This window comes from Chinchilla lanigera, unplaced genomic scaffold (genome assembly GCF_000276665.1).
Source record: "Chinchilla lanigera isolate Chin_1 unplaced genomic scaffold, ChiLan1.0 scaffold00056, whole genome shotgun sequence".
Taxonomy (NCBI): domain Eukaryota; kingdom Metazoa; phylum Chordata; class Mammalia; order Rodentia; family Chinchillidae; genus Chinchilla; species Chinchilla lanigera.
This window is the reverse complement of record NW_004955457.1, coordinates 2,395,373-2,408,282: the sequence shown is the minus strand read 5'-3', so window position 1 is coordinate 2,408,282 and position 12,910 is coordinate 2,395,373. Positions and strand designations below refer to the sequence as shown.

The following is a 12,910-nucleotide window of genomic DNA, read 5'->3' as shown; positions in this document are numbered from 1 at the left end:
TGGTTTCACCAGTCTGCATTCCCACCAGCAGTGGAGTAAGGTTCCTATTTCTCCACAGCCTTGCCAGCATTTGTTACTGGTTGATTTCTTAATGCTAGCCATTCTTACTGGGGTAAGGTAGAATCTCAATGTTGTTTTAATATGCATTTCTCGAATGGCTAATGATGTTGAACATTTTCTCATGTATTTATTTGCCATTTGTATTTCCTTATGTGAGAAGTGTGTATTCATCTCAGCTGCCCAGTTTTGAATTGGGTCTTTGAATTTGTGGGGGGCTGATATATTTTAATTCTTTATGTGTTTTAGATAGAAGCCCTTTGTCTGAGGGACAGTCAGCTAAATTTTTTTCCAATTTTGTGGGTTTTCTTTTTACTGTGCTGGTGATTTCTTTAGATGTGCAGAAACTTTTCAGTAGGTGGACTACAAAGATATGCACCTTCAAAACATTTTCAATTGTGACATTTAAGATCTGTGTATTTTAAAAATGTAAATTTTACTTCAACAAAAATGAAAGAAAATTTGAAGGTATTTTTAAATAAAACAAGTTTTAAAGGTATTTGTAGCATCTGTTGAGTTGAATTACCTCCTATGAGATGTCTAAATATTTTTACACTTAATTTTCTTACTGTAAATTTAATCAAGATTGTTTTCAAGATGATTTTTAATTCTAGTGTAACTAACACTTCTTGTTTAATGATGCGTTCTTTGTGGCCCTTGATTTTTCAAAAATTGTTTTTGAATTGAGTAAAGGAACTGCAATGTTTTAATCTCAAAGAATATCAGCAGTCTTGTGTGTATGTACTTGAATACAGACAAAGGTCATGGTAGGCGATGGAAAACTAGTTATGGCAAATGTGATTTCCTTTTTCCACACTTCACCCACCACTTCCAGGGCGCAGTTGAAGTTGTCTCCTCTGTAATACTTCCCAGGGTCTAGTTGTGTTGCCCTTGATGTGGTTATTCTTTTTTATTTCCAAGCCAAAAAAATACAATAACAAAAGAATAAGAGGGGGAAAAGTTTTAGATAGTAGATGGCAAGCACTGATTTAACTGTTTTTCCACTTAACATGCAATTACACTTTTATTTTCTTATAGGTTGAAGTTACACTATGCATCTTATGAGCCCACTATTAGGGTCTTACATGAGAAGCACCATGCTTTACTGAAAGAGAAAATGCTAGCCTCCTTGGAAAGAGACAGAGCTGTTGGGAAGGTAAAGAGACAATTAAATCTACCTAAAACAATTTAATTGTGATATTTTATAACATTAATCAAAATATTTTTGAGAATGTTTTAAATAATTTCTACCACTTTTCATGTAAAAATTCATGAGAGCAATAAAATATTTTATCCACTTAAAAACTTATAATTATCATTAAATTAAGTGATATTTTAACTGAAACATCAGTTTATAGGAGATTTTTAAAGTATAAGTAGAAGAAAATACTCAGCCAGTGTGGTTAATGTTTGAATGCCACCTTTGAGATCAAGTTAAACACTTAGAGCTCAGATTTCATATAAGTGAAATGTAACCACAAAGACCCATCTTTTAAGATTGTTGCGCAAAATATGAGATACTAATAAACACTCCCTGAAATTTCTCCTCAAATGCATATTGGCACCTCTCTATATATTTACTGGTAGAATTGGTTGTCAGTTTTGCTAATGACTGATACTTGTTTTCTTTCTTCCTACAGGTTTTTAGATGCATAGGTTTAGGTCTCTGACAGTGGTGAGGAACCTTTGGCTTAGACAAAGAAAACAAAAGATATATATGAGATATATATATATATATATATATATATATATATATAGTATATAGATGTGTATATGTATATCATGTATATATACAGACATACATATACTTTATATACTGTAATATATATATAGTTTATTAAAGAATGTAATTCTTTAATAACTGCAACTATGGTTAATATTCTTTTATTATTTTCTGGAGATTTTCACTTTTTTCCAAACTCAGAAACTACAAAAACATGAATGATGATAATACTATTATTTTAAAATTGTATGGTTAAGGCATACTTTATTGAAGCATATTTTGTCTTTTCAGTGAAATTCTTAGCTAGTAAAATGTAAAACATCACTTGTTTCAGTGTCTTTTGTGTGAGAATTTTAATCTGTGCTTGAATGTTTCAATTCGTTAGTGGTTTCATCTCCTTGCTCCTTTTCATCTAACCCGTGGCAAGTGCCTATGCTCCTCTGGCTTGTTCATTTCTATTTCTGCAGCCTGTTTAGTACCGGGTCTACCACTCATGTGCTGTGGCAGATCTTCCTGGAAAGGGGCTTTATCCCCCTGTCTCTAACATGAGCATGACTCTGAGGTTGTATGAAAGACCATGCTGAGGACATAGTTAGGCCATATGCAATCTTTGGGTTTAAGGTTGTTCTGCATTGTAAAGTAGCATTGTGAGTTTTTGGGTCATTTACATGGAAGTCTGTTTTCTCACCTATTAAACAGGTGACAAAATTGATTGATAAATTACTTGACTTTTAATTGGTATGTACCTAAAATGAAAATATGTTTGAAATGGAAATATATATTCATATGGCCTGAAGTCTACATGCATATCCTGTCCTCTTCACTTTTCAATTCAATGTGACTAGCTCCATCATACTTCTGGTGCTGAGTTGTATGGTTCTGAGTGGTTCTTTTCAGTGCAAACCCAACACAGCTTTGCTAAATCCCTGGTCTCTTGCATAAAATTCTTGAGCATCCTAACATCAGTAGTTTAATTGTTCTGAGGCCAGTGCTGTTTTCTCCTGGTCCAGCATATAAAGGTTTCTGATCTTCAAGTACAAGGCATAGGTGACTGGGAAAGTAGTTAATGTTTGTTTACATTGATACACACCTTTAGTCAAGTTTCAAAAACCATGTGGAGGACTGCATGGTTTCCCAGCCCAATGCAAAATGTGAATGGCCATTTAGGGGGTTTTTGACATTCCTAGGCTCTCCCCTGAGAAACTAAAAGCAAGTACACTCTTACTTGAAGTACCCCTGAAGTATTTCTCTGTATTTGTCATTTACTTTCAAATAGCCCCACTTAGATTTTTAGTTTGGGACGAAAGCCAGCATTTTCATGTTTGACTGCTTATCTCTCCTTTTTCAGGCACAGAACTCTGTATATTTCTTTAAATTATTGGATAAGATAGCTTATTCTCTTCAGCATGGGCCATTCTATAAACACGTTTATTCCAGTCAGTCCTTATTTATACCTGTGTTCACACAGTAATTTTTTATTGGCTTCCACATTATCCTTAAACATTCCAACTTGGAATATACTTACTAATGGAAAATGTCTATAAAGAACATATTTCTTAATATGTAAAGCAAAACAGTTAGGATTTAGAAATAGCTTTCTTCTCTCAACCATATTTGCTATTTCACATGGCAGACTCAGTGCAATTTAAGAAAATTAGGTTTAAACAGGAGATGCCACTGCCATTGCCTTTTGGGTGCCATCATTGGTTTCACTGTGGACATTGCTGATGCTGGTTACCTGATGGTCTTTTAGAATTATCTTGCAGAGGTCAGTGGAAACTGGATGCAGCAGGCACCATTCTCAGATAAATTCTGTTCAAAATGTAGCATAAGTATACATGATTGATTATATCATACTGTCAATATCCTAGTTACAGAAGAGTCTGTATCTGCTATCTAGACCAAAATGGAAGATTCGTAGTTTGCTAAGTGGTCATTATGACTGTTAGATATAATTTATAGCATTCTAATTCTAGGATCAATTAATTTATTCTCCAGTGAGGTCAAGGGATATAATTTGAGTTGTATCAGTTTTCTAGATGTGTTTTGGAGACCTAGTCAAGGTTACCACATAATGAACTGAACCTATCTGTGTACCCTTAATACAAAGTAGTTTATTACCACTGAACTCCCTTCTTTTCTGTTGGAGCATACTTAACAGGTATACATTAGGTGTGCAGGAATGCGGATTGACTTTTTAACTTGAACCTATTAGTGTGTCATGAAGCCACAGAATGAATCTACTGAAAATATTCATACATTGAAAATACATTAAAATATATGAAAATTTCCTCTGTGGTTCCCAAAGGATAAATTAGTTTTTATGCTTATTTTAAAGTGTCTTTTAGTGTTTGATGCAGTTATTTTCTGAGAATTTATTTTTTAAGGTGTGAGCCAAGACTATTAAGAACTGGCTTGCATTTTTAGTCTGATTCCTGACAATCATTTTATTAAAGATCATGTCTTAATGACTACTTAGCTTCTTTTGATTTTCTTTAAACATACACCTTGCCCCCAAATGTTTAAAATTTAGCAAGTTTTAATGATACTCATTTCATGTATAAATGAATGAAAGACAAAAAATCTGGTAATGTGTGTTTTCACATGCATTTAGTAGGTAGTAGTTAAACAACCTTTATATTTAAAACATGAAATTATAACTTTGTTTTCAGTTTTGCAAGTTCACTGAAAATGTTCTTTAATGTCTTGATTTAGAGCTCTATGGTCCCAAATGATTAAATAAAATTCTCATATTAGTATATATGTATAATAAATTGTAATTTATTGTTTCTTCATCATGAGAGTCTAATGCAGAATAAATGTATATAATTTCTAAGTATGTCAACTGAGAAAGTCTAAAAGTAATAGTCCAGCAGCAACGGGCATCTCAGTACTCAGAGCTTGGTTTCTAATATCAATAGCGGTAGGAAAAGAAACCAGGGTGTCTTCAAAAGTAGATGATTTTAAGGCTGGGCAGGAAAAATTGAAGATGACCCTGAAACACAGAGCATTTTTTTGGTGTTAGAAAGGTGTCTTAGTTACTTTTCTCTCACTGCTGAGACAAAATATCCCATGCCCAAAATTAAGAAAGGAAAAGTTTATTTAGCTTACTGTTTGTGGAGGTTTCAGTCTGTAATCAGCTGGCTCCAAGGCAGGGTGGCATGGCACAGGGGCAGCACTTCAAGGTGACACAAGACACCAAAAGCAGCAAGAGTAAAAAGGCAGGGGGACAAGCCTGTGTTCCCTCCTTATATTGTATATAGGCTATCCGCCCACCCCCACACCATCTCCATGCCCTTCTGTTGCACAGGCTCATGATGAACACAAAGTAAGGACCCTGGCTCCCTGCCCAGTCATTTAGTTAACATTCTAAACTTCTCAAGTTGACACAATAAACAACATCTTAGAGCAGGAAGGGCATGTACTTTTCACCCCAGGATGTAGAATTGCTGAGTTACTTGCTTAAGCTTCTAAACTCCTCACGTCGACACAATGTATCAACCCTAACAAGAGGAAATGCTCAGAAGGTGGGAAAAGTAAGGAAGAAAGATCCTCAAGAAAGCAGTGGAATCTGTGTAAGGACAGAGGGACTGTGGTGGACATCCATGGAGCTGACTGGGTCCCAATCCAAATTTGCTTTGGATGTTGTCTCAGTTTCTTTTCTCATTGCTGAGACAAAGTACCTGACACCCAAAGATAAGGGAGGAGAGGTTTATTTGGCTCACAATTTGTAGAGGTTTCAGTCCATGGTTGACTGACTCCAAGGCAGGGTGGCATGGCAGAAGAGAAACAGTTCATAGCAGGCAGAAAGCAGAAGTCTGCAAGGCAGCAAGCTACAAGTGAGAAAACCAGCCCTCTTTCTGTCTCTTATATTTTATCAAGGCTCCCACTCTTACGGCAGTACTCATACCCCGGTTGGGCACCTTTAATCCTGCTCAGAACTATAGCAAACCAGTCAGTAGACTAATTTAATAATCACACACCCGTGGGTCAAGGGTATGTGATTCCTAATACACTCTAGATTAAGACACCTCTGAAAAGTCCCACCTATGACCACACGAGGCTCTGGGAGACATCTAGACACAAGCCATGACAGATGTTCAGAATGTTGGTGCCATTAACAAACACCTACAATGTGAATAGTTTTAATACTTAAATAACTGAGTTTTTGGATAGAGAAGTATGTTCTTAAGCTTTTTTGAAGTGCCTGAGAGAGAGCAAGAAAGGGAGACTGGTTTTTATTGTGTTTGGGAGTTACAGATGGGCTCAGAATTCTCACATGGAGGGAAGCTGTTTCCTGGTCTGTATCTCTTAGAAGGGCCAAAGAAAGAGCATCTATGTGTTCAATGTTAGTTAAAGTTTAATGTTAGTTAAACAGCAAACAGTGAAGTTAGATTCTTCATCATAGTGATCTAATCTGACAATTTCCAGTGTTGAAATCTGTTAACAATTTGAGCTGTAGTATTGGATTATTATTACTCTAATAATGTAGTATTGGATTATAACTTCAAGTATAAAATAAATATCTATGATTATGTAACAATATAAAAAAGATTGAGTAAATAAATGTGGGAAAATAGACAAACCTCTCACACAAAATTCCAAACAACCTATATGGAAAATTCTTCCTTCCCTCAAAGAGGTAGAACTTAGTAACTCAGCTGTTAAGTGTTGGATGTACCCAAACACTTGCTTCCAAAAGTGTAGTGAGTAGAAGGGGAAAAAATAACTTTTTAGTAGGGAAACCTACCACACTAATTCAGCCAGTAATGCAGGTAAACTCCATCAGTTTTGACTCCCATTGGTAAAGTACAGCTATGATATGATGTGCTAATAATGGTATCTCTTCCCTGTTGTCTTCCTCCCCAAATCCCATAACTCCACTTTAATTATGGGAAAAATGTTGTACAAACCCAAATTTAGAGCCTTCTGCAAGATATCATTTGCCCAGCACCTCTTTAAATATTCAAGGCCATTAAAATCAGGGAAAGTCTAAGAAACTGCCCAACTCACAAGAGACTAATGACACACAGTGGCCAAATGGAAGATAGTGTTCTGGCTGGGCTCCTGGACATAAGCAGGATAATATAGAAAAATTAATGAAATCCATATCAATCTGGACTTTAGTTCATAAGAATGTATTAATATGGTTCTTGTGACAAATGTAGTTTCTTAAAATATGATGTTAACTGAAGAAATAGTGAGTGGGGCATACTGGAGCTGTCAGTACTTTATTAACAGCTGTTTGCTGAATCATAGTGCTATTCTAAACAAGTTTATTCAAAAATAATTAATTTAACTCCTAACAATATATTTTTAACTTAGGCATTTCATTAGCATTACTTTCTGTATTATACTTTGTTATTTTCTCTTAATATAAAATAATGCTATTAGAAAAATGTCACATCTGTTTGCAGTTAGACCGATAGTAGTTTGGGCCTGTGGAATCATATACAATGAGGGATGAGGTAGCTTTATAATGTTGAATTTTAAATTTAAATCTTTTGTTCAGTAACAAAGGTAAATGATATACCAGCAAGGTAAAAAATGTTCTTAATTATAAGACATATTTAATAAACCTGGGAGTATCTATGGGAGAATCAACCAAGAGCTTTGGGGATAAAATAGACTCTTTTTTTAATTTTAAAGATAAAAGTACAAAAATATATTAACAAACACACATACATTTACAAAATAACACAAAACAGTACAAGCAATACAGAATTTCAGACAAGGTGATATGAAATTAACAATGGTTGTTGATTACACATTGATAAATAGACTCCTCATATTTAACTTTCCAAGTAATTACTTTATAATTTATAGATGTAGAAGATAGTTTATAGATATAAAGATGAAGCAATTGAAACAGAGGAAAAATCTGTCTCAGAGAGCTGAATAATTCTCAGAGTGTGTTTATGAATATAATTGACTTAGGAAACTGCTGTGAAAGAAATGTTTCAGATGCTTAATATAATTAATAATAGGTTGTGGAATTAAATTTAACTAAAAATATGTTTTCCTTTTGTTAAAATTCATGTTTGACTTGTTAAATTTATAGATATTAATTCCAGAGAGTTTAAATTTTTCCTGTTTGCAATCACTCAATTTTTAAACATTGTATTTTATTTAACATTCTAAAACTTACTTAGTATATAACACTGTATCTTTGCATTTTATTTTAGATTTCTGGACTGCATGAAACATTAAAAGGCATAGAAGCAGGATTTATATCTCATATTCCTGAAATTAAAGGTAAAAGTAATATTTAATGAATCTCTAATTTAATATTGTTAATGTTGATTTTATGATTTCTCTGACTTTTACCAGTGATAAGCATTCTAGATATATTTAAAAGAATAAGTGCTGTGGAAACAATTTTAAAATAAAAATTTTAATAAAAATATAAGAAATATAGATATGATGCTGAGTTTGCTTTATTGTTATTAAAGGTAATATGTGTCAAATATTTCTAAGTAACTGCACGGAAAACATTTTGGCTTTACCTATTTTTTGCTAATTGCCTTGTTTAAAATGTTTCTGAAATGTACCATTTTGATTGTTATGTTTGTGTTTATAAGTTATTTAGGAAATTGGGAATTCAGGATGAATAGGTAGAAGTTGGAAGTATTTAAAGAATTGTAAAAGTTAAACTTCAGAGCTTCACACAGAAAATAGATGTCCTATGTAGTAAAGCAAATTATCCTGTAATTTAGTATTCCTAAATTAGTAGTAGAGTACAGTGCCTCTTATTATACATACATTGTAGAACAGAGTACTCCTTACTCCCTATATTTTAATTAATTGCTGCTTCTAAATTTTAGACTATGTTGCTGCTCAGAATCACATTTTGAGTTGCCAATTTTTTAACTTTTAAAAATTTTGTTAGTACATCTTTGCAGTACATGCAGTCTACAGTCATCTTGGGGAGTGGGTCATATAAGGACTACCACTTGTTTCCTTTTTTAATTCCCTTCCCTTCCCCTCACTCCTGCCTCCTTCCTCCTCTAATTCCCCTATCCCGGTGTTCATTCTTGTTATTATTAATCTTAGCCCTTGCTATGGCATACAGTATGTTTCTGTAACTTACTGAGAGATTGCTGTCAACCTAAGTATCTTCCCCTTTATTTTTTTTTTCTGATTTCCAATTAAATATATCCTTAGGTTCCTTATTTTAGGTTACATGTATCTCCATCTCTTATTTTTTGTTTATCCCTCTAGTTTAAATTTTTTTGAAAGCTTTTTTTTCCCAGTTAATTAATACTGTTTACAATTGAGTTTGATCTCTCAGGGAGTTAGGAATTGGAAAAGGTAGGTACCTAATGAGTATTTATTAAATGAAGGTGAACATTTATTTCCTATATTTATCCAGGGACTTGAGCATGTTCACTTAATATTTGTTGAATGTGTGTATGCATGAATGATTAGGTGAAATTTAGCAACAGAAGGTATAATGAATAAAATTTCTGTAAATGAAGATGTATTTGTTTGTTTGGTAGTTGCATATTGATTGTTCCCAGGTAACATTTGGGAAGATGCATAGCACCAGTCAGTATTTCAGGCCTTGTCATAAACAAGTGGTAGATGATAAACATGGCGATTCTATGATGGTGACATGAACTTTGCTAGGTTTTTACTAAACATTGGGAAATGCCGTGCAGAATTTGATAATTATGTGCACTTAACTTTGAAAGTAGCGTGGATCTTAATGTATGAGTCTCTCATTTGCTATATAAATCTTTGTGTAGGTAAGATGATGTTTATTTGATGGAAAGTGGAAGTTGAGTTTATTCTTACCAGTGTAATTGAGAGCCATTATTTCTCTACTAACTCAGTGTACTTTCTGTAACTTTTATTCAAATGCTTCAATATTGGTTGAATATTTTCCAAAAATTTTTAATGTACTTTTGTAATTTCATTTTGCTTATGAAGTTATAGTGGGTATGTAGAACCCAAATCTGTTTGGATTTTCCACCTTCATTTGTTGTTTTTGTTTATTTGTTTCTTGCCTTTTAATTTTTCTTTTACGAAATCATGCTTAGCAATGTTACATGAAATCTTATATGCCTGGTGTTATCTATTTGACTTCTGGGTTTCTTTCTCTGCTGCTTTCTCCTTTCTTTCTTGTATGTTACTATTTAAAATCCCCTTTTCATATATAAAGGAATCAAATATAGTGGTCTTTACAGGACTATTGACACAGTTGCCCAATGTAATGTATATAAGTTGTTTAAAACATTGACTTTTACCTAGTAAAAGGTCAGTGAGGTATACATGCTAATTATTACTTTTAATTATTGTCATTATGATGTTGACAAGCTTGGTTTTTCAAGAAGCAAATACAATAAAAGAGAATTACAAGTGAAAAAAAATTTTCCTTATATTTCAACAAGCTCTAATTGCTGCTTTTTTCTGACACCTTGGTTTCCTAGATGCTGTAGGGCCCTGGTTTGTAGCACCATTGAAGAACAGCTGGTTGGTGTACCCTCGTCTTTCTAGTCCTGTCATGTGGCACTGGGTTATAGAACATTCTGCTTCTCATGTAGATTATTTTGAGAATTTTTCTCCTTTCTCTAGAATTGCTACCAAATAAGAAAAATTAAGTCAGGAAAGACACTAAATGCCAATCATGTGCTTCCTTGTGCTTATAACCCCAGGGTTCTTTAAGAGAGATTTGACACTGAAATCATCCAGACATTTTTGTGTTCATCATTCATTTCTTATGAATCTAGTGTTGTAATTTACAGCATTGAGCTGTTCCTCTTAGGTGTTAATAAATAGAACCTTGCTAGTTATTTTAGATCAACTTGCTATTTAGAAATACAGGTGGAACATTTTCTTCCTATTTCACAATATCTATTATGCATTTTGTTCCTTATTTACTTTTGATTTCTCACACCAGAGAAATAATTAGATATTTACACAGGTGTGTCCAATTTATTTCACTTAAGAGAATGGCCTCAAGTTGCATCCATTTAGCTAGAAATATCTCAAGCTTATCCTTCCTTATGGCAGAGTAGTACTCCATTATATAAAAAAAAATCACATCTTTATTCATTCATCCATATAATAGATCTTGTGAAATATGAAGAAAATGTTCAAATAGGAAGGGGAACTAGGGAGGGAGGAGGTGGAAAGGAAGGAAGGGAGAGGAATAAATGATGAGAAAAGAAGGAAAAATGGGAACAGCTTTTGTAAAAAGGAGAGGAGGGGTTGAAGGGAGGGTAGGGGAATAAGAAAAAAGAATGAAGTTATATCATGTACAGATACAAATTCTCTATAGTGCATGTGATCATTAGGTATACCTACAGTGTACCAATAAACTTAATTTAAAAAAGAAATGCAGGTGGAAATTATGTACCCATAAACCTGTGTGTGTATATGGAAAGGTATGAAAGAGAAGGATACCCTTTTGTCACCATTTCCCCGCCACCCCATGATTTCATTAGTACTGCTCAGGTCCAGGAGAGTTAGAAGACCAGTGGCACACTGTATCAGAATATTACTTTGTGGTTTTTTTCTCTTTCTGTGCTGACCAGCAAGAACCATAGATAAAAATTTATATCAATAAAGAATCTCATTTATGGTTTAGTTCAATTTGAGAACTTTTATAACTTCTTATTCTTTACTTTGGCATTCAGTTTTACTTATAAACATATAAAACTTCATGATAATAGGAATTTGGGTAGAACAGGGCTGAAGAGTCATTTCTGTTTTGTAACTGGCTTATTCCATTTTATTAACCTTATAGTGGTGCTACCCTGCATTTTTGCATCTGCATTTTGAGATTCCACTTAAACCATTTTGCTTTGGTGTGATTATAATTAGTTTAATTCTTTAAAAAACATGTGCATTAATGAGACCTTTGCATATTTTTTGCATATAATCATATTTTTTACAGATAAAAATTATAAATATTAACAATAAATTGAATTATGTTGTAGTTCATCAGACTTGTGAAAAAGAAAGTGCACCAGAAGGTCCTACTCAGAAAGGTCTTCGTGGAGCCAGGGCACAAAACAAAAGTAAAACAAAGAAAAAAGACTATACAAAGGTATGATATTTATTTATGTTTCCTTTAATTCATACTTAACTCTCAGATCTTTAGATCCATGTGGTTGTATGTGTCAGTTTTTTTCTAAACTGGAAAAGGAATTTAGAGGTTCTATATTTTAAGCCTTTGACGTATAGAGGAAAAATGGAATACACAGATATTACCAATAACTAGTAGATTCAGGGACATATGCTTATTAGTGGAAGCAACAGCTCAAAGAATCTTGGTGCCGTGTTCCCCAATATAGTCATGGTTATATCAGCAAACCTGCCCAATTTTCTGCTTAAAATTACTTTTGTCAAAAAGATATGACATCCAGATCACCTCTTGTTAGTTTTTCATAGTATAACTTCTGAATTTGCTTAAAAATACCATGGAATGAATTATGCTCCACATAGGAATTTGCCTACATATTGAGTACCTATACCAATGTTGGCCAGCCTATAAAACATATGCCACAGTGGGCTGTTTGTTATCTTTGAAAGCTCTAAAAGGTTCTCCATCACTGACCTAAACTTTGAAATCAGACTGATTGTGAATTCTTCTATAGTGTTACAGAACGGTATTAAAAATGTCTGGTCAAAGAGATCCAACATGAAAAAGAGTGAAGATTACATAAAGCGTGTAAGAGATTTCATTTCTTATTACACAAATTATGTAAAATTCTAGCTGAGGTAATGAATTTTCTAATGTAGTTGTTACCAAAGAGTTCTTCAACATCTAGCATTTATTTTAAAATACAAATATTTGTAATTGTAACAGTTTATTTTAGTAGCTATAGTAATTCCAGAAGTTTTTTATAAATCCAAATTGTAGCATTTAGTTTGACAATGTCAATATTAAATTTTCCCTTCTAAGATATGTATTGGAATCAGATATTATATAAAATAGTTGAATAAAATAAATAATAAACCCTTATAGGTTATATTAAAAATTTACAAAATAATCTGTTGTGATTTTTTCAGATTAATGTTTTACAACTCCTCTAATATCACTATTAATTTATGGATTATGTTATTTGAGGTAGAATCACATCAGAGTTAAGGAGTTTTGTTGATAGTGATGATTGTCACTAA

General features: G+C 33.2%; 1 protein-coding gene across 7 annotated transcripts in view; it reads left to right on the top strand.

The window, feature by feature from the left end:
* Spag16 (sperm associated antigen 16) overlaps positions 1 to 12,910 on the top strand; it is a 948,741-nt gene that overhangs the window by 84,404 nt on the left and 851,427 nt on the right. For 6 of the 7 annotated variants that reach the window (XM_005396922.2, XM_013520779.1, XM_005396924.2 and 3 more), the window contains 3 exons: positions 1,096 to 1,213; positions 7,966 to 8,035; positions 11,725 to 11,834. In XM_005396922.2, the coding sequence (XP_005396979.1) occupies positions 1,096 to 1,213; positions 7,966 to 8,035; positions 11,725 to 11,834 (298 nt within the window). Of the gene's footprint in view, positions 1 to 1,095; positions 1,214 to 7,965; positions 8,036 to 11,724; positions 11,835 to 12,384; positions 12,444 to 12,910 lie in introns of those variants that run through there. The other variant, XM_013520780.1, reaches the window with a different exon arrangement.